A 22,308-nucleotide genomic window follows, 5' to 3' on the forward strand; every position below is an offset into this window, starting at 1 on the left:
CTCAATACTTGGTCGGGAATCCTTTTGCATGAATGACTGCTTCAATGCGGCGTGGCATGGAGGCAATCTGCCTGTGGCACTGCTGAGGTGTTATGGAGGCCCAGGATGCTTCAATAGTGGCCTTAAGCTCATCCAGAGTGTTGGGTCTTGCGTCTCTCAACTTTCTCTTCACAATATCCCACAGGTTCTCTATGGGGTTCAGGTCAGGAGAGTTGGCAGGCCAATTGAGCACAGTAATACCATGGTCATTAAACCATTTACCAGTGGTTTTGGCATTGTGAGCAGGTGCCAGGTCATGCTGAAAAATGAAATCTTCATCTCCATAAAGCTTTTCAGCAGATGGAAGCATGAAGTGCTCCAAAATCTCCTGATAGCTAGCTGCATTGACCTTACCCTTGATAAAACACAGTGGACCAACACCAGCAGCTGACATGGCACCCCAGACCATCACTGACTGTGGGTGCTTCACACTGGACTTCTGGCATTTTGGCATTTCATTCTCCCCAGTCTTCCTCCAGACTCTGGCACCTTGATTTCCGAATGACATGCAAAATTTGCTTTCATCTGAAAAAAGTACTTTGGACCTCTAAGCAACAGTCCAGTGCTGCTTCTCTGTAGCCCAGGTCAGGCGCTTCTGCCTCTGTTTCTGGTTCAAAAGTGGCTTGACCTGGGGGATGCGGCACCAGTAGCCCATTTCCTGCACACGCCTGTGCACGGTGGCTCTGGATGTTTCCACTCCAGACTCAGTCCACTGCTTCCGCAGGTCCCCTAAGGTCTGGAATCGGCCTTTCTCCACAATCCTCCTCAGGGTCCGGTCACCTCTTCTCGTTGTGCAGCATTTTCTGCCACACTTTTCCCTTCCCACAGACTTCCCACTGAGGTGCCTTGATACAGCACTCTGGGAACAGCCTATTCGTTCAGCAATTTCTTTCTGTGTCTTACCCTCTTGCTTGAGGGTGTCAATGATGGCCTTCTGGACAGCAGTCAGGTCGGCAGTCTTACCCATGATTGCGGTTTTGAGTAATGAACAAGGCTGGGAGTTTTTAAAAGCCTCGGGAATCTTTTGCAAGTGTTTAGAGTTATGTCGTTGATTCAGATTCTTAGGTAATAGCTTGTTTAGAGAAACTTTTCATGATATGCTAATTTTTTGGGACAGGCATTTTGGGTTTTCATGAGCTGTATGCCATAATCATCAGTATTAAAACAATTAAAGACCTGAAATATTTCAGTTGGTGTGCAATGAATCTGAAATATATGAAAGTTTCATTTTTATCATTACATTATGGAAAATAATGACCTTTATCACAATAAGCTAATTTTTTTAGAAGGACCTGTATAAATATGCATCTCACAGGCAGGTAATTCACTGACAAATGCTGACGATCTTGTCAAATTGTGAACCAGCTTCACTCTATGAACAGTGTTTTAAACCTGTTATTTATGAGTGATTGTAAATGCTTTATAAAGTGTTTATAAATTAATCAATAACACATTTATTATAAAGCACTGACAAATATTTAATAAAGTGCCCTCGTTATAGTAACACTGACTGACCATGGCAAATCATCAGTCATATTTATATATAAGAAAAGGTATTAGCTTCCATATCCTATTTCAGTATATTTCATATAATTAATCTTTTTCCCATTTCCAATAAAATGACATACATCTTGCGTCATGTATATAAATTAGATGCAGTTCTCTTGTGTTTTATGCTTTAAAAAAAACATTATTCAACTTTGGGATATTTCTGGATGTCTTTCTGAGAGGTCAACAACTTTCTGCATCATGCTCTTTTATTCTATTTGACCAAAACTTGGTTTTATTCAGGGAGAATATAGATTTTATGTTTTAAATCTGTAAAAACAAGTACAAACCAGATTCCAAAAAAAGTTGGGACACTAAACAAATTGTGAATAAAAACTTAATGCAATGATGTGGAGGTGCCAAACATCTAATATTTTATCCAGAATAGAACACAAATCACAAATCAAAAGTTTAAACTGAGAGAATGTATAATTTTAAGGGAAAAATCTGTTGTTTCCAAATTTCATGGTGTCGACAAATCCCAAAAAAGTTGGGACAAGTTCATTTTTACCACTGTGTGGCATCCCCCCTTCTTCTTACAACACTCAACAGACGTCTGGGGACAGAGGAGACCAGTTTCTCAAGTTTAGAAATAGGAATGCTCTCCCATTCATGTCTAATACAGGCTTCTAACTGTTCGATCGTCTTGGGCCTTCTTTGTCGCACCTTCCTCTTTATGATGCGCCAAACGTTCTCTATAGGTGAAATATCTGGACTGCAGGCTGGCCATTTCAGTACCCGGATCCTTCTCCTACGTAGCCATGATGTTGTGATTGCTGCAGAATGTGGTCTGGCATTATCGTGTTGAAAAATGCAGGGTGTTCCCTGAAAGAGATGATGTCTAGATGGGAGCACATGTTGTTCTAGAACATGAACATAGTTCTCTGCATTAATGGTGCCTTTCCAGACATGCAAGCTGCCCATGCCACAAGCGCTCATGCAACCCCATACCATCAGTGATGCAGGCTTCTGAACGGAGCGTTGATAACAACTTGGGCTATCCTTGTCCTCTCTGGTCCGGATGACATGGCGTCCCAGTGTTTCATAAAGAACTTCAAATTGTGACTCATCTGACCACAGAACAGTCTTCCATTTTGCCGCACTCCATTTTAAATTACCCCTGGCCCAGTGCAAATGTCTGAGCTTGTGGAGCTGGCTTAGCAATGTCTTCCTCTTTGCACTGTAGAGTTTCAGCTGGCAACAGCGGATGGCACGGTGGATTGTGTTCACTGACAATGCTTTCTGGAAGTATTCCTGAGCCCATTCTGTTATTTCCTTGACAGTGGCATTCCTGTTTGAGGTGCAGTGACGTTTAAGGGCCCGGAGATCACGAGCATCCAGTAGAGTTTTACGGCCTTGACCCTTATGCACAGCAATTGTTCCAGATTCTCTGAATCTTTTGATGATGTTATGCACGGTTGATGATGATAGCTTAAAAGTCTGCTATTTTACGCTGGGTAACACCATTCTGGTATTGCTGCACTATCTTTCTGCACAACAATGGTGGAATTGGTGATCCTCTTACCATCTTGGCTTCTGAGAGACACTGACACTCTGAGAAGCTCTTTTTATACCCAGTCCTGTTGTCAATTGACCTAATTAGTGTTAATTGGTCTTCCAGCTGTTCGTTATATGCTCAATTTCCTTTTTCCAGCCAATTATTGCTATTTGTCCCAACTTTTTTGGGATTTGTTGACACTGTGAAATTTTGAATCAACATATTTTTCCTTTAAAATGTTACATTTACTCAGATTAAACTTTTGATCTGTCATCTATGTTATATTATGAATAAAATATTGACATTTGCCATCTCCACATCATTGCATTCAGTTTTTATTCACAATTTGTTTAGTGTCCCAACTTTTTTGGAATCCGGTTTGTATTTAAAAAAAATAGTTGTTCAAAAACCATGCTTGTTTATATGTTTAAAAGGTTCTAATCATCATAAAGAGCTAATGGAAATTATTATTATTTGTTAAACAAAAGCTCAGGACTAAGAGGATATTCAATTCAATTCAATTCAAAAATACTTTTTAATCCCAAAGGGAAATTATTTGTTGTTGTAACTTGTGATCCTCATTTCATTAAGAGATGTTATAGATACTGATGGCTGTAGACAGGAAGGATCTCTTGTAAAGGTCCATCCCACAGTAGATCCTAAGAAACTGGCTGCAGATGCCGTCTGAGCCGTCCACCCAGTCTCGGCTGGCCTCTTGGTTCTCCCAGGCTGTAGGACCGCCCGAATGCCAGGGAGAACTCCTCTAAGAGTGATGGCCACTCCTCCTAACAGTCTGCTGAGCTCCTCATCACTGCGGACAGCCAACTGTAGGTGCAGAGGGTGGATCCGGTCCTTCCGCTGTCATGAGCCATGTTTCTTGCTCCAGGATCTCAGTGGTCAGGCACTCGAGCACAGCCGGCAGGGAGATGAGAATGTGTCCACAGAACATCCTTTTCAACTCATTTGAGATTTGGGGCTGTAGTTGAGATATTATTTGAGCTTTTGAGATGTTAATCAGCTGTTCCTGGTTGTAGAAACTGCCTTGTTGCCATGGTTACGCATCATAAAAAATGTCCAAAACTAAAAAAGTAAAAATCAGTAAAATTCCTTCCTTGCCCAGCATCCGATACCAGAGGAAACAATCATCCAAAAAATGTGATTTACATCCAGAAAAAAAGGAATTAAAGTTTCCCAAAGCAAAATCTCAGAATGAAAGTAACAGAGCTACTCAAACATGCAGCCACCTTGAGCGGTGCAATTCTACAACAAAAAAAACAAAACAAAAAAAAATATATATATATATGATATGGCATAAAATACTATTTATTTTTTTGTTATACATTTCAGTATTTTTTTTTTTATTTGATAAAAGTTCATTATGTGTACTTTGTTGATTTCATAAGCATCTCATTTATGAGCTGAATTTGTGTAGGAGTAATGTACGAGTCTTCAATGCACTTTTATTTACATACTTATAGTGTGTGAAGATATTCTGTAATTATTTATATGTACTAAAATACTCAACACATCTCAGCTCACACAGACTCATGTTCATGCATATTGTTTTTATGCTATTAGTGCTAAGCGTATTTTTAGTTAAAGCTTTTCTTAGTTCATATCTTAAATCTTATTGCTGTTTTTCTTTTGCATTTTATTTACCTTTGGTTGGGACTCCGATCCAGTTCAGGTACCGTGTGAGTTTCTTGGACATGTAGGTTTTTCCTCTTGCAGGCAGGCCGATCATTACGATCACCGTTGGAGAGTTTGTCATGTAGGAAGCCCACGCTGCAACAAGCAGAAATCAACACCGCACGTACATGTATTAAAAATAAAAATAAAACCTTAAGTAATGTGTGTTTACACCTGCTTTACAAGTGAAGACCAAACTACAAAAGTATTGGCCTTTAGTTATCGATGCAAGTTTTGTTATTGGAAAATCAAAGTGCCATTCTGTTGCTAACAAATGAACTGTTCTGTCTCTTTGGACACAAATACCATGATGGGTCTGAGTTCAACAACCAGAAGAAGAAATGAGGGCATAAAAAGTCATTTTGTTGTGGACAATGGAGAGTATTATTATCCCACTGCTCAAACTAACTCTCTGTAAACTTCAAATTAATTAATTAAATAATTTCCCTTTGGGATTAATAAAGTATGTTTGAACTGAATTGAAATTAAATCCCAGCCTGAATGAAGAAGCTTCTAAGAGATGATTAAAAATACATTTGTGAACTGGAACTGGACTAAACAACAAAGTTCAGTCGGACCAGTATACTGCCGGGTACACCCATACGCAGAGGTACGCACGTACGTACACAGAGGTAGGTGCGTACCCCCCAGCGTACCCTCCGTGCAAAGCTCCAATTTTTACGACCGCATACGCGTATGCGGTGGCGGTGTCACACAATAAACTGCCAAGCGACGGACTGTTTTGTATTCATTCAACCTTTATTTAGACAGGTAATCCCATTGAGCCTCGAGGACTAATTTACAAGAGAGACCTGATTTCAACAAAGAAAGATGACAACAATGGACAACAGCAACAACAATAAACAATTATAAAAAGTCATACTGCAGTTTTTTTTGTTTTTTTTTTTTCAAATAGGATGGCTAAAAGAAAAAGGTAACAAAAAAACAGCTAGATTCTAAGGCGAATGTAGAAAACTAAAAACAGGAACATGTCTGCGTTGGTCCCTGCCAGGAGTCCAACAGATTCTTAAAGCCACTTAGAGAGGTCATGTATCAGGCTATGTATGCAACACCAATGTATTAAATTCCCCTTCTTCATCCCTGATCTGGCCTTTTCTTTTGTTTTTTTGCCAAGAGGCAGTGATCTCTTCCTCTTCCGTTGATGCAATGACTGAAATGGTGAGAAATGGAGGAATTTGTCACGAGTGAATTAAACTCAGGTCCAGCGTGGCTGCGGTAGGGTCTGGAGATTTCCTGGTGGGCTGGTCTGATGTGTGGGCTGTAGAGCCAGCGCTCTGTTTTTTTTTTTTTTTTTTAGATCTTTTTATTAACAACATATAAACACAGAACACCACTGCGGCGGAGGCTAACAGCGCTCGCTTTTTTTCTTTTTTTCCTACCTGTCAATCAATCCAGTAGGCGTGTCAGTAAATGACCAATCGGCGACCTGAATTTGTCCCGAAGGTAAACGCCCCTCGTCTGTGAAGCTGCTCTGCAGCTGTTCGGGTGTACGCTGGAGTATCATGACTGAACCCTCTGCGTACCGTACACGCGTACGTACGCATGAACGGACATACGCGGCAGTATACTGGAGCCTTAATAAAGCAGCACCTGCAGACTCTCATTCAAGCAGGACTTCATTACTTACAGCATTTCTTCTCGTTCAGCCTCACGTCGGATTTTTTGGCTTCTACTGAGTTAGTGGAGGCTCCACCGTCTCTTAGGGAGGTGGACATGTTGAAATTTGACCTGATTTCTCTTTAAATCAGCGCTCCTTCATAGGGACATGCTCCAAACTGGAATATGAGAGAGAAAAAAGCAGCAGAAAAAAAGCAGCATGTGATGGATTATCCTCATGCATGTGGCGGAAAACACCGTGCTTTGGGTTTGTTTCCATGGCAACAGCAGTTGCAGAGGATCTGAAATGAAGATGCTGCCACGTCGTTCATCTGATCTTAGCACTGCGCCCAAAAAAAACAGCATATCAGCACCATATTCGTTAAATTACCTGCTCGGTTTGCGCATGTGACGGTTCCTGTGAGCTTCAGCAGCGTCTCTGCGGAGTTTCCGAACGTAACCTCCAGATGTGCCGCACCAAGGGTCCTGCAGCTGCCGGGGGAGACCGTCCGCTCTGCCTGACCTCCGCGCTGAGGCGCGTCCTCTGTCCACGCTGGAGGTGCGTCTTTACGCACAACACCTACCGTAAAGTCTGTAATACAAGCGACTGCACCACCCAGTTTCCCTGAAGGAATGCACATCGCCCGCCGCCTTTCATACCAGTTTTACACTAAAACATCTTAAACTGAGGAGACACAGAGTTACAACTATTTCAATCAACATTAAAAACAACATCATGCTGAATCAGATGCCATGTCATATGTTGTTTTAGAAGTGACACATTAAAAAAAAAAAAAACTCAGTTAACTGAGTTATAGCCATGTTGATGTTTTCTAAGCTCAGTTGGCTGTGGTGGCCATTTTGAATGGGTTGGCTCTAAAAGTTAATCAGTTAAGGGTACATACAATTATTGTTTCTTGAAAGGTTCAATAAAATGCTAGGAAACGCCTTGTATCTGTGACTTTCCTTCCATCCATTGATTACGGTGACATTATTTACATGAACGCTCCTACAAGAACCCTGCAGATGTTGGATGCTATCTATCATGGTGCACTAAGATTCATAACTGGCTGTGATTATCATATCCACCACTGCACCCTGTATTCACTGGTTAACTGGACATCATTAACTTCATGCAGACTCTCCCACTGGTACATTTTCATCTTTAAATCACTTCTTGGTCTGCTGCCTTCATACATCTCCTCCTACATGTCTCTGTATGAGTGCAGCTACGGTGTGCGCTCTCAGGGCATACCTGCAGTGTTCCCTCAGTGAGGACTGAACTAGGCAAGAGGGCCTTCTCCTACTCCGCTCCCGTTTCCTGGAATACCTTACAAAAACAATTGAAGCTCTCGACCTTGACCTCTCTAAGTGGCTTTAAGAATCTGTTGGACTCCTGGCAGGGACCAATGCAGACATGCTCCTGTTTTTGTTTTCTACATTCGCCTTAGAATCTAGCTGTTTTTGTTACCTTTTTCTTTTAGCCATCCTATTTGTTTCAAAAAACAAAAACTGTATTATGACATTTTATAACAGTTTATTGTTGTCGCTGTTGTCCATTGTTGTCATCATTCTTTGTTGAAATCAGGTCTCTATTGTAAATGAGTCCTCGAGGCTCAATGGGATTTACCTGTCTAAATAAAGGTTGAATGAAAAAAAAAATCCATCCAGTTCAACTCAGTTTATTTATATAGCGCCAAGTCACAACAGAAGTAATCTCAGGACACTGAACAAAAACATTCATATTTAAAAGTAATAATTTAACATTATTTATTTGAGGAGCAGACTGCTTTGAGTTTAACTTCATTGCAAACTCTCATCTTGAACAAACATGAAGGCAACCGTGGAAAGGAAAAACTCCCTCATGAGGAAGAAACCTTTAGCAGAACCAGGCTCAGAACAAGTGGAAATCTGCTTCAACTGGCTGGGTTTGAGAGGAACAGATACACAATGGCAGGCTGAGAATCACGTTAAGATAGAAATAATATCAAATTAAAAATACTCATTTGTAACAATTCATTTTAAGAAATTAGGTCAATTTGCCCGCCTGAAGTCTAAGCCTGCAGCATAACAAGCCAACCCTAACTATAGGATTTATTAAAAAGGAAAGTCTTAAGCCCAGTCTTAAAACTGGACAATGTGTCAGCCTAACAAACAGAAACTGGAAGTTAGTTCAACAACAGAGGAGCCTGATAACTGAAAGATTTTCCTCCCATTCTGCATTTGGAAACTATAGGAACCACAAGTAAGCCTGCAGTCTGAGAGCAAAAGTGTTCCGATAGGAAAATATGGAACAATAAGATCTGTAATGCAAGATTGAGCTAGGTTGTTGAGAGCTTTGTAAAAGATGGATAGTAAGTTAAGAAGTTTTATGAGATACGTTAAGTAACAATCACACCAGCGTAAACATTATTGTTGATTTCCGGGTTATGGATAATGTAGTGCGTCAAGGACAGCTTTGCTGTAGACGTACTGTCCCACCAAATGTGTTATTTAAAACATGTACGGTCTCACTAAATGTAGTGAAAGTGGGAGACAGCTTACTGTACCTTCACTACTAATTAATTATTTAAATATAACGGGTTCTTTCTTTTTCGAGTTAAATTAATGCCATGTGACCGAGGTAACTGTGAGGATTGTGACAAGAGACGTTAATTTTCCTTTGACCCATCAGAATAAATGTGGTCATTTATTTAACAGAATCAAAATTTAACATCAAAACATGTACACATGATTAGCTGATCTGGTTCTGATTAATAAAACTTGGCACGCTTTACTAATAAGACAAGACATTTCTGAAGGCATCTAGATCACTGGCAAAATAGAAGAGTTTAAAGAAAGGAGTTTAGAGGTTTAAAGAAAAGATGGGTGAAGAGAGGTGTATGTTGTTGACCAGAATTGGCACGCTTCTTTCAATCACCAGCTCAAACCTCCGGTACACGTAGCACGTCACGGCTCGTTACCTTCGCACAAGATAAATCAGCTCCGGTATCGGGTCCATTTCAACGCTACCTTCCAGCGTCTCCGGTAAGAGCGGCTGGTCATCGTCAGAAGTCGTGTCGATTTACTCCGTTCAACAAACAGGCTCAGCTCCCTTCGAAGTTGGATGCGTTACACCCGGGTGGATTCACAATAAGTCGCTGTGACGCCGTCAGAGTTTCCACTCAGGAGTGGAAAACTCCCGAAGGCTTGAGAAGACTTCATCAAAGACCGAGTTCAACTCCGATCCAAGACTTAAGAAGAACTCAGAAGAACTTGAGAAGATGGAGAAGACTCCGTAGACGGAGTAGACTGAAGTTCCAGGAAGTGTGGACTTTTAAAGAGTTCTCACTTCCGGTCACTTAGGACTTCCTGATTGGTTGAAACAACCAACAGGGGGTGGTTCTAGTGATGACAGAGGGTTATTAAAAGTCAACAGAGGATTCAGGAATGTTTAAGAACGTTTAGTACAGACAGAGAAATGTTATGGCTAAGTGAGAGGAACGTAGATGCCAGTGTTTCTCTTTTTGCCGGCTGCTAGGTTTAAAAACAATACAGCCCGTTCTAATAACGTCTTTCTGACTGTCTGACTTTTGACCGACATCACTGACTTCTCATTTAGACAGAAAATCAAAATGCATAATTACTTTGTAAATAGACATTTAACTTGATTTCTAATTTAAATGAGGTTAAAAAAAATAATTAATACTAGTTCACAGTTGATTTAAAATGAGTGGTTCACTTCAACATTAGAAATGATATGAACTAAACACACTTTTGATTTATCAAGATATTGTAAAATAGTAATGATAATAAAAAAAAAAGTGTTCTTTCAATTGATTACTTCAGGATACAATTAGATAGTCTCTGGATGAGCTAATTTGTATTTCTGGATTCAAATAAATGAAATAACAGTTCCTGTCCCATGAAGGTCTTCAGAGGCAGGTTTTGATTGGAGGCCTAGTTCACTAAAATAATGAACGCCAAACTTCTCTGGTTGAAAAAACACTATTTATTTCTCCCTAACATTTTTTTTTCCCTCTCATTTATTTTTAGACATATTAATATTGGTCCTCGATAGGGAAAGATGTTCAAAGAGGAATGAAGATCATAAGAGCTCAATCAGAAACAAAAATAAATAAAATACAAACAATTATGAGGATATAATTTAAATATATAAAAGCTAAAGGTTATAAAAAGTGATTTAATACATCTTGTTTTTTTACAATTAAGAAAAAAATTAATTCCCCAAATATGTACACCATTATGATTAACAAACAAACACGATGAGTCACAATTATACAGGAAACATATTGGAATCTGGATCCACAGAAGTTTGAAATGATCTCACGTCAGCTTAGTGCTAAATTAGACCACTTGCAAAGGAACATTCAGGGATTAGAGGTCCGGCTCTGCATCTGTCTCAGAGCTGATGGAAACTTAATGCCCCCACATCTAAGTAGAAGATAGAAACAAAGCGTGAGTGATTGTGGGAGCATCTCTGGTGTCTGAACTACTGACGTTTCATCAAGAAGGCACAGTCAGCACATTAAAGTCAGTAGGCTTGTGCACATTTAGTGTTTGAGAAGACAGACGGAGCCAAAATCGAGGGAACGCGTTTCACTTGGTGTGTGTGTGTTGGCTTATACACCAGATTTACAAGAATCATTAATATTAAATACTATTTAAATTTAAACATGAAGCACTAATAAAACCTGCTGTTAATCTTGTTTTTAAAACTGTTTGGGCGTGCATTTCTTCTGGCCATCAGAAGGTGCTGCAGCGCCCTTTGCACCCTGCATTCCCACAGCTTTGGACAGAGCAGTGTGTGTTTCTGGACCCCAGTGGCTTGTTGTTGTCTTCACATTAAGGTTTGATTTTCCAAAGCTGAAAAAAAAAAAAAAAGATATTTTAATTTACATAAAGTAAGCAAATGTAGCAGATAAGAGTGGCAGCAATGAGGAAAATACAATACTTACAGAGAAATTTGATATTTACAAATCAAAAGTCTATAAAAAGTTAAATATGCAACATATATGAAGAATATTGATCTATATATTAAAAAACAAGTTTTGCTTGTTTAACAATAAAATATTGATTATCATGACAAATTATCTTGTTGAACTCAAACAGAAACAGAAAAATTACACGTTTCAAGCATATTTTTTACAATATAAAATTCCTTCTGGTATTTTCTGTTTATACTGAGGGTTTAACTTGCAACTAAAATCTCTTCTGGTAATTATTAGGTTTATTATCCTCCACAGCCAAAGTTGAAAAGGCGATGTTTTTACCTGCATCTGTGGGTGTGTCTGTTAGCAAAATAAATTTCATGAATCAGTGAACGGATTTTTATAAAACAACCAGAAGGTAATCAATGGATTTACTTTTACAGCTGATAACCTTTTGGAGTCAGTTTAATTCAAGATGTCCGCCACAGCTAATCAGCCTTAGCTAACACAAAAATTACTATAACTTGGTAAAATTTACAGACGGTAACACCAAATATTAGCTTAACGAGAGTCATTCCCAACACAAACTAATCAGTTACAGATTGTGCAACATCATGTGATATGTCATGAGATTGTGTTTCTTTAAAGGCTGACCAAACCATAATTTCTAACTCAAGACAAGTTTAACTCTGGCATGAAAGGTGGTGGGCAAGATCCAATTCTTCAAGGAATGCTAGGCATTTATAAGTTTGGCTTCTTTAAACAGTTCTGAGAAGATGAAAGTTAATAACAAAGTCCATGCTCAATAATCCAGGTATAAAATCCAACATTTTTTTTGTTTTCAACCAGTTTGACAACTGTCAACAAGGAAGAGGGCCGGCAATGGAGGAGGGGCGTACCAAAGAGACCATCTAATCACAAGCAGAACTGGTTTGTTCCACTTTGGAGTAAGCTGTTGGTGGAAGAATCAGTTTTGTTGTGTGTTTCCTTGACTGATGAAGCCTTCCGGATCGAAGGTGAAACGTTTCAGCACAAAAAAAGAAACTGTCCAGATGACCTGACTGAAAAATGTTGGATGAAAGTTAATAGTTATCATTATCATCAAAACTAGCGGTCCTCCAGCAGACCCCGAGCAGCCGAGACCCCAGGCCGGCTGGGTGACGGTCCGGAGCAAGCGTAGTGCTAAGGCAGGCTAAGCCCCCAGTTCACCACCGACCCGTTCACGTTTCTAATCGATTTTCCTCGCTCAGTGACGCACCCGCTGAGAAACAGACCCTGGTTATTGGCAGCTCCATAGTCCGAAACGTGGCTTTAGGGACTCCAGCGGCCATAGTCAAATGAACTCCTGGGGCCAGAGCGGGCGACATAGAATCTTATCTGAAACTGCTGACTAAAGCTAAGGCTAAATACAGTAAGATTGTTATTCACGTCGGCGGTAATGACACCCGGTTACGCCAATCGGAGGTCACTAAAATTAATGTTGCTTCGGTGTGTGACTTTGCTAAAACCATGTCGGACTCCGTAGTTTTCTCCGGCCCCCTCCCCAACCTGACCAGCGATGACATGTTTAGCCGTATGTCGTCGTTTAACCGCTGGGTGTCCAGGTGGTGTTCTGACAACGACGTGGGCTACATAGATAACTGGAGTTCTTTCTGGGGAAAACCTGGTCTGATGCGGAGAGATGGCATCCATCCCACTTTGGACAGAGCCGCTCTTCTTTCTAGAAATATGGCTGATTTTGTTTATCCCCCAAATTATTGACAACCCAGGGTCCAGTCCAGGAAGCAGAGTTGTAGTCCTCCACACCTCTCTGCTGCTTCTCCTCTGTTACCCACCCACACCCCCATTGAAACAGTGTCAACTCGCCCACGGCTCAAATTAAATAAACCAAAAATCAACTCTAAAAATATAAACCATAAAAATCTGATTCAAATAAACACAGTTACTTTACCAGAGCAAAATCATAAAATCATTAAATGTGGATTATTGAACATCAGATATCTTTCCTCTAAATCCCTGTTAGTTAATGATCTGATAACTGATCATCATATTGATTTATTCTGTCTGACAGAAACTTGGCTACAACAGGAGGATTTTGTTAGTATAAATGAATCCACTCCTGTTAATTATTTAAATTTTCATGTTCCTAGAACAACTGGCCGAGGTGGAGGAGTAGCTTCTATTTTTCAGTCAGGATTATTGATTAATGCCAAATCAGTTATTAGTTATGATTCTTTTGAATCGCTGTCCCTCAGTCTTTCTCATCCAAAATGGAAATCAGAAAAGCCACTTTTATTAGTTGTTATATATCGTCCACCAGGTGCTTACTCTCAGTTTTTGTCTGAATTATCAGAACTATTAATTGACTTATTATTAAATACTGATAAAATCATCATAATGGGTGATTTCAATATTCATGTGGATGTTGAGAGTGATAGTTTGGGCATAGCCTTTAATAATTTAATAGACTCATTTGGTTTTACCCAAAACGTCCACACATCTACTCATTCTTATCATCACACTCTTGATTTAGTTCTGACCTATGGTATAGAGATTAAGGACTTGGTAATAGTTCCTCAAAATCCTATTCTGTCCAACCATTTTTTAATAACCTTTGAGTTTACATTAAATGACTACACAGTCACTGAGAGTAAATTTCATCTCAGCAGGTGCTTATCAGAAAATGCTGTAACCAAATCTAAACAATCTCTTCCATCAATGTTTTCCTCTGTCTTGCAGAGTAATGCATCAGAGAACAGTGACTTAGATCATCTAGTTGATCATCTTACAACTTCAATGCAAAGTTCACTTGATAAAATTGTTCCACTGAAAAAGTAATCAATCAGAGGAAACTGGCTCCTTGGTTCAATTCTGAGTTACGTACTTTAAAGCAGGCATCTAGAAACCAGGAGAGAAAATGACGCTCTACTAATGTAGAAGAATTTTATGTAACTTGGAAAGATAGTCTGCTAACATATAAAAAAGCTCTCCGTAATGCTAGAACTTTATATTACTCATCTTTAATAGAGGAGAATAAAAATAACTCTAGGTTTCTGTTTAGTACTATTGCTAGACTAATTAAAAGTCCCATTTCTGTTGAACCATGTATCCCTACTATAAGTAGTGATGACTTCATGAGATTCTTTATAAATAAAATTATTTCAATTAGAGAGAAAATTCAAACCATCCTTCCTTCTACTATCTCTAGTCCTCTGTCAAATGAGGCAACTTTAAAAATTTCACTAGAGCCTGATTTATGTTTGGACAGTTTTTGTCCTGTTGAGCTCTCTGAATTGTCAAAAATAATAACGTCATCCAAACCACCCACATGTCTGCTAGATCCCATCCCAACTACACTGTTTAAAGAGGTATTTCCCCTAATTAATGTCCACATTTTGGATCTACTTAATTTGTCTTTAATGGATGGTTATGTACAACAGCACTTTAAGGTTGCTGTAATTAAACCTTTACTTAAGAAGTCTGATCTTGATTCAGAAATTTTGGCCAACTATAGACCTATATCTAATCTAACTTTCATCTCAAAAATTCTAGAGAAAATAGTTGCAGGTCAGTTGCGTGAACATCTACAAATAAAAAATCTGTTTGAAGAGTTTCAGTCAGGGTTTAGAGCTTATCATAGCACAGAAACAGCACTAGTAAAAGTAACTAATGATATTCTCATGGCCTCAGACAATGGACTTGTGTTTATACTGGTCCTGTTAGACCTCAGTGCTGCATTTGATACAGTTGATCACAATATTTTACTACAGAGGCTTGAATATGATATTGGGATTACAGGAACAGCTCTAAAATGGTTTAAATCATATCTATCTGATAGATTCCAGTTTGTAAATGTAAATAATAAATCTTCTTCATACACCAAAGTTAGTCGTGGAGTTCCTCAGGGCTCAGTGCTTGGGCCAATACTCTTTACTTTATATATGCTTCCATTAGGTAAAGTTATTAAACAGCATGGGATAAATTTCCATTGTTATGCTGATGACACACTATTATATTTGTCCATTAAACCCAATGAATCCAATCAGCTACTTAGACTACAAGCATGTCTTAAAGACATAAAAACCTGGATGACCCTTAATTTTCTCCTGTTGAACACAGACAAAACTGAGGTTTTGGTTTTTGGACCTGAGCATCTTAGGAATTAATTTTTCAGTCTTTCTCCCTCCTTAGATAGCATTAATCTGTCCTCCTGCTCTAATGTTAAAAATCTTGGTGTTATTTTTGATCAGGACATGTCTTTTATCCCCCACATTAAAAACGTTACTAGAACTGCCTTCTTCCACCTGCGTAATATCACTAAAATTAGAAGCATCTAAAAATGATGCAGAAAAACTGGTCCATGCATTTGTCACATCTAGACTGGGCAATTGCAATGGTTTATTATCTGGATGTCCAAATACTTCTTTAAAACGTCTTCAGTTGGTCCAAAATGCTGCTGCTAGAGTCTTAACCGTAGTTAGTAGGAGAGATCATATTTCTCCATTTTCAGTTTCTCTCCATTGGCTCCCTGTCAAATCCATAATAGAATTCAAAATCTTACTTCTAACCTACAAAGCTCTCCACAACCTAGCTCCATCTTATATTACAGATCTTATTGTTCCATATTTTCCTAACAGAGCGCTTCGCTCTCAGACTGCAGGTTTACTTGTGGTTCCTAGAATTAACAAAAACAGAAAGGGAGGCAGATCTTTCAGTTATCAGGCTCCTCTCTTGTGGAACCAACTTCCAATCTCTGTCCGTGAGGCTGACACATCCAGTTTTAAAACTAAGCTTAAGATTTTCCTTTTTGCTAAATCCTATAGTTAGGGTCGGCTTGGGCTTCCTGAGCTGTCCCTTAGTTATGCTGCTATAGGCTTAGACTGCTGGAGGACAAACTGACCACAATTTTCACTCTACTACTGTCTTTACTTACTCTGCTCAACCTGTTTTGTATTTGTAATTATTTTTTCTATCCTTAACGTGTTTTTTTGTCTTTCAGATAGACGTGGACCTATACCTGGACCTACCATTCTATGTTCGTCTGTCTCTCCTTCCTGTTCTCTCAAACCAAAGCAGATGGCCGCTTGTCCTGAGCCTGGTTCTGCTGGAGGTTTCTTCCTTTTAAAAGGGAGTTTTTCCTTTCCACTGTTGCCACTGTGCTCGCTCAGGATGGGAGACTGCAACAAAGCCAAGATTCAACTTGTCTGCTGGATTCCTTAGATAGAGAACTTTACTAATTGGCTTTTATGTATGTGAATGTTCCTGTAAAGTGCCCTGAGACAACTTTGTTGTGATTTGGCGCTATATAAATAAACTGAATTGAATTGAATTGAAAACTCTACTCACTCTGATGTTGAAGCCAAGCATTTCACTGACCACTGCAGAAACAGCCGAAAGGATGACAACCTTGGTGATGTTGTAGATCAGGGGGTTCACAGTCAGACCCAGCAGCCTGAAGGGAGTATCCAGCTCCTGCAGACGGGAAGAGTGAGAACAGTCTTTGAGATTTATAGAACAGTCAAACAAACAAAGCAAAATGCATCGAAGCCAGAATGATTAAATAAACTGTGACAAAGTGTTGAATTTAATGAACACAGAGCCCAAAGTTAGTCTTTACTCGAGGAGATCAAAACTAAAACTTATATATCAGGTGATTGAACAGTCATTAAATAGTGCCTGCAAAGGTATGAAAGTAAATGAGGGAACAATAGTTCTAAAATCAGACTCAAACCAAGAGGGCTGGGTTGTTTAAATTAATCTGCAAAAATAAAAATTTAAAAGTTTTATGTTATTTCCCATCATCAAGTCAATCTTCAACTGCATACATTATAACTTCATCACAAAGAAAAGTGTAGAGTTTAAATTGAAACACAATGAGGAATAAATTTATTTTTTCTCCATTTTTTTTTAACCTGAAATGGTCAAAGTCTCACTATGAGCCATGTTTATTTTCATGTTCTGTGCAAAACCCCTGCAGTTACAAGAAAGTTGTTTTTAAACGGGAACGTGTTTTGATGCAAATCTTAGAGGCTTTGCAAGTTCAACTGAACAACAACCACCATGATCTCATTGTTGATTCTGGTGAGACACGGACTCTGCAGCTGAATACATTTATTATAATTATAATTACTGACACATTACTTGCACACAAGAACGTGTTTGTAGAAGTTATAGTTTTGTTCTCTCTTTTTACTAAAAGAAAAGCATTCTGAACAAATATCACCAAGCAAGTCTTACATAAGGTAAGGTACATTATTAATTATTATTAATTAATTATTAATACAGCTAATTCTTTTTTTTTCTTTTTTTTTCTTTTTGTGAGCTGTTTAAGTGTAGAAACATTGTGAAGTGTTTCAATGAACTTATCGTCAAAATACAGTTAATTCTTAAAATAATGACTTGTATGTCTTTCAAATTTGTGGTTTGCATGTTTTGCACCATTCATTTAGCGTATCTAGGTACTTTTACACAACTTAAACTGCTCATTTGCTGCTAACTTGTAAAAGGTCTGGCACTTTTTTTTTTTTTTTTTTCAAGATCTGTTTTATTGAAATTTTTTCCATTTTTTAACAAACAGAAAGAAGAAAAAAAAAAAAAGAAATAGCAAAGTTGGCAATAAAAACATTTACATGTAAGCATTAGTAAAGACATAATTAGCTTGAGTCAATTTAAATTATATCACATACAGTATAACCAAAACAGGATAAAGGAAAATAATCCCTCCCTAATCACTGCCAAACAGAAAGGAGAAAAAGAAAAGAATTAAGAAGCTAAGATAGCCAAGATACTGCATTACCCCGAAGGAGTTGTGTTGTCAAAGAGACTGGAATAAATTCAGGAAAGTTCCCCAAACTTTCTCAAATTTGCCCTCTTTCTGTTGGAGTGACAATCTGATTTTCTCCAACTTTAAAGAAGACATGATGTCAGTCAACCACTGAGCGTGAGTGGGGGGAAATGGTTCTCTCCACCTGAGCAGAATGGCTCGTCTGGCCAGGAGAGAGGTGAAAGATAGTACATGCCGTTGGTTTTTATTTAGATTTGTCACTCCCTCTGCGACACCAAACAAAGCAATCAGTGGGTCTGGGCTCAGATGTGTACCTAGCACACGTGATAAAGTCTGAAAAATTTCCCTCCAATATTTGTTCAGGGATGAGCAAAACCAAACATGTGTGAGAGGGACGCTTCAGCGTATTTACATCTTACACAGTATGGGCTGACATCAGGATACATAAAGGACAGTTTCAGTTTAGAGATGTGAGCTCTGTGCACCACTTTAAATTGGATTAGGTGATGTCTAGCACATAGAGAACTGGAGCTCACCAGTCTGAGTATGGAGGTCCAGGAGTTCTCTGAAATAGAGAAGCCAAGATCCTCTTCCCAAGCAGCTTTGAATTTATCTGAGGGAACACGCTTCAAATCCAGTAATCTGCTATAGATGGATGAAATAGAATGTTTTTTATTAGGGTCTAGAGAAAGAATAGTATCAACAGTATTGGTATCTGTTGAAATGGAGAGGCTTGGCAGATGAAGGATAATAAAGTGTCGTATTTGGAGATACCTGAAAAAGTTTCATTGAGGAAGGCTAAATTTTTCACTTAATTGTTGAAATGAAGCTAGAGTGTTATTGTGGAACAAGTCTTTGAAGCGTACTATGCCCCTTCTCTCCCATTCTTTGAAAACAGGGTCCTGAGATGAGGGTTTGAAGGACTGGTTAGACATGATAGGGGTATAGAGAGAGAAACTGGAGAGATCGAAGCATTTACGAAATTGTACCCATATTTTTAGTGAGTGTTTAACAACTGGGTTTGTAATAGTTGTAAGTGGTGGAAGTGGGAGCGAGGATCCCAAAAAGGCCAGGGTGGACCACTTCCCGGAACATATTGACTCCATCGCTACCCAGTCAGGGCAGTCCGGCCTATTGTAATAGAATGATAAAAATGCAAGGCAATGCAAGTTTGCAGCCCAATAATAGAAACGGAGATTTGGAAGGGCAAGGCCGCCTGCGATCTTGGTTTTTTGGAGATGTGTCTTATTTAAGCGCGGACGTTTTCCCTGCCAGAGATACGATGAAATGATGGAATTTAATTGCACAAAAAATGAACCAGGAATAAAAACTGGAATGGTTTGGAAGAGATACAAAAATTTAGGCAAAGTGAGCATTTTGACTGAATTAATGCGGCCTATGAGAGATGTGGAAAGCGGTGACCACAGGGATAACGCCTGCTTTGTCTGGTTCAGTAGAGAGACAAAATTTTCTTGGTACAGATCTTTGTACATCCTAGTAACTATAACACCCAGGTAAGAGAATTTTTGATTCTCAACTTTCAGAGGCCAATTACTGAAGTCAAGAGCCTGTGCCAAGATATTAATGGGGAAAATTACACTTTTACTTAAGTTTAATTTGTAGCCAGAATGTATTCCAAATTCCTTAAGCAATGATAGAATGGAAGGCAATGTGTCAGTCGGGTGAGAGATGAAGAGTAGGAGGTCATCAGCATAGAGGGATACCCTGTGCTCCAGACAACTTCTCCAGGTTCCTGAAATTGTATTACAGGACCGTAAAGCAATGGCGAGAGGTTCAATTGCTAGGTCAAAGAGTAAAGGGCTCAGTGGGCAACCCTGGCGAGTTCCTCAATGCAGATTGAATGGTCTAGATATCTGAAAGTTGGTACGAATGGTTGCAGTGGGATGTGAATAAATTAGCTGTACCCATGTGATGAAGTTGGGGCCAAAACCATATTTGCCAAGAGCATTGAACAAGTAGTCCCATTCAACACGATCAAATGCTTTCTCCGCATCAAGGGAGATGACACACTCTGGGACAGTAGTCGAAGGAGAATAAATAATGTCAAAAAGACGCCTGATATTAAAGAAGGACTGCCTACCTTTAATGAATCCAGTTTGGTCTTTTGATATAATAAAAGGAAGGATCTTATCTAGCCTAAGGGCTAGGACTTTGGCTAAAATTTTGGCGTCTGTATTTATAAGGGCGCTTGGTCGGTAAGAAGAGCATTGAGTTGGATCTTTTCCTTTCTTTAAAATGAGGATAATGCAGGCCTCAGAGAAAGATTTTGGAAGGGATCCCTGGCTAAACGACTCTGAAAGAACCGAATGTAGAAGTGGGGAGAGTAATGGAGAAAATTTCTTAAAAAATTCTGCAGGGAAGCCATCAGGACCCGGACATTTGCCGGACTGCATTACTGAGACAGCAGACTCAATTTCTGTGAGGGATATTGGGATCTCCAGTGCCTCTTTTCTGTTGGGTATGAGTTTGGGTATATTAATCTGGTCAAGAAAATCGGAACATAAATTCTTATTGGTTTGGGATTCTTAAGTATATAGATGAGTATAAAAGTCCTTAAATGCTTCATTAATTTGTAAATGATCTAGAGTTAAATTGCCATTCTTTAATTGGATCTTAGGGATTAATTGTTTGGCCCTGGCACCCTTCAACTGATTTGCAAGTAGTTTTCCTGACTTTTCTCCATGTATGTAAAATGTGGATTTATTTTTTAAGAGTAATTGTTCTATCGAGTGTGTGGTCAATAAGTCAAATTTAGTTTTGAGTTCTAGCTGTTTTTTGTAGAGATTAGGGCATTTGTTTTGAGCATATTGTTTATCTATTTCTTTAATTTGCTGGGCCAGAACTGTTCTTTCTTTTTGAGATTTTTGCTTCAGCCGAGCGGTGTATGAAATGACTTGTCCCCTGATATAGGCCTTAAGCGTGTCCCAGACTGTTGAAAGTGGGATCCCAGGAGTTCTGTTGGTGGATAGGAAAAATGTTATTTCTTTCTCTATAAATGTGACAAAATCTTTGTTTGACAACAACGTTGAATTTAATCTCCACTGTCTGCTCCTCAAAGGAACGTCAGGGAGGGACAGGGCTAGAGTCACAGGTGCGTGATCTGAGATGACAATACTGTGGTAGTTACAGCCACGGACAGAGGGAAGAAGTTTATTGTCAATGAAAAAGTAATCAATCCTTGAGTATGTATGATGAACATGAGAAAAAAAAGAATATTCTCTCTCAGCGGGGTGTAAAAAACGCCACACATCGCACAGACCATACTTGGATAAAAAGGCACGGATAGTGTGGGATGACCTGCTGGCTGTGACGGGGTTGGTAGAGGATCTGTCCAAAACTGAGTCCAGCCAGCAATTTAGGTCGCCTCCAAGTACCAATGAAAATATGTTAAGGTCTGGAAGCAGTGAAAATACTTTCTCAAAGAAGCCTACATCATCTGTATTTGGGGCATAAATGTTAACAAGCACTACTGGTGTATTGTACAATTTACCGGAAACTATCACATAGCGACCATACTTATCTGAGTTAACTTCAAGAGGTTCAAAAGAAATGTCCTGACTGATGAGGATTGAGACGCCACGAGCCTTCGCTCTAAAGGAGGAGTGAAAACTCTGCCCCTGCCACGTTTGCAGTAATCTTTTGTTATCTTCACTTCGTATGTGAGTCTCCTGCAGAAAAGCAATGTCTGTGTTTAATTGTTTTAAATGAGAAAGCACCTTCCTTCTTTTGACCGGGTGGTTCAGACCCTTAACGTTCCAGCTTGACAACACCAACTGACCAGTCATATTACTAGACATTTGTATAATAAAAATAAGCAATAATACAGTTGGCTGTGTGGATGGCTGTGCAGTTCTTGGCAAAATAGCATAAAAAAAAAGTTAATGGCAGTAACGGACCCCCCACCCCCCCTCCCCAGCCTGGACAGCTGCAAAAAAACAAAAGCAGCAAGCTCCATAGAAAATAAAGAATAAGGCACCTGTCTAACTTCTAAACTAGTGCTCCAGCTCCAGTATCGTAAAAAAAGGTTGTATAAGCACCTCACATAACAGTAGGCTATTAAAGTATGCAAAGTTATGTCAAAAATGGTACAGATAAATGCATGTGTAAACACGCACACACATAAGAGTATAAAGTTACATTAAATTAAATTAAAGTCAAATTGCGCAGGTAAATAAGAAGAA

The 22,308-nt window shown here is 39.1% G+C and overlaps 2 protein-coding genes across 2 annotated transcripts in view; both read right to left on the minus strand.

Annotated features, from left to right (window-relative positions):
* pfkfb2b (6-phosphofructo-2-kinase/fructose-2,6-biphosphatase 2b) overlaps positions 1 to 6,930 on the minus strand; it is a 23,039-nt gene extending 16,109 nt beyond the window's left edge. Inside the window, exons 1-3 of the mRNA XM_037679316.1 lie at positions 6,783 to 6,930; positions 6,423 to 6,570; positions 4,745 to 4,870 (exon numbers count right to left, since the gene is read on the minus strand). Coding sequence (XP_037535244.1) covers positions 4,745 to 4,870; positions 6,423 to 6,510 — 214 coding nt within the window. The 5' untranslated portion in view covers positions 6,511 to 6,570; positions 6,783 to 6,930. The remainder of the gene's footprint in view (positions 1 to 4,744; positions 4,871 to 6,422; positions 6,571 to 6,782) is intronic.
* A 4,173-nt stretch (positions 6,931 to 11,103) lies between these two features.
* Positions 11,104 to 22,308, minus strand: part of phtf1 (putative homeodomain transcription factor 1) — a 55,588-nt gene continuing 44,383 nt past the window's right edge. Inside the window, exons 15-16 of the mRNA XM_037679317.1 lie at positions 16,669 to 16,794; positions 11,104 to 11,257 (exon numbers count right to left, since the gene is read on the minus strand). Coding sequence (XP_037535245.1) covers positions 11,237 to 11,257; positions 16,669 to 16,794 — 147 coding nt within the window. The 3' untranslated portion in view covers positions 11,104 to 11,236. The remainder of the gene's footprint in view (positions 11,258 to 16,668; positions 16,795 to 22,308) is intronic.

This window comes from Nematolebias whitei, chromosome 7 (assembly GCF_014905685.2).
Source record: "Nematolebias whitei isolate Nwh7 chromosome 7, NemWhi1, whole genome shotgun sequence".
Lineage (NCBI taxonomy): Eukaryota > Metazoa > Chordata > Actinopteri > Cyprinodontiformes > Rivulidae > Nematolebias > Nematolebias whitei.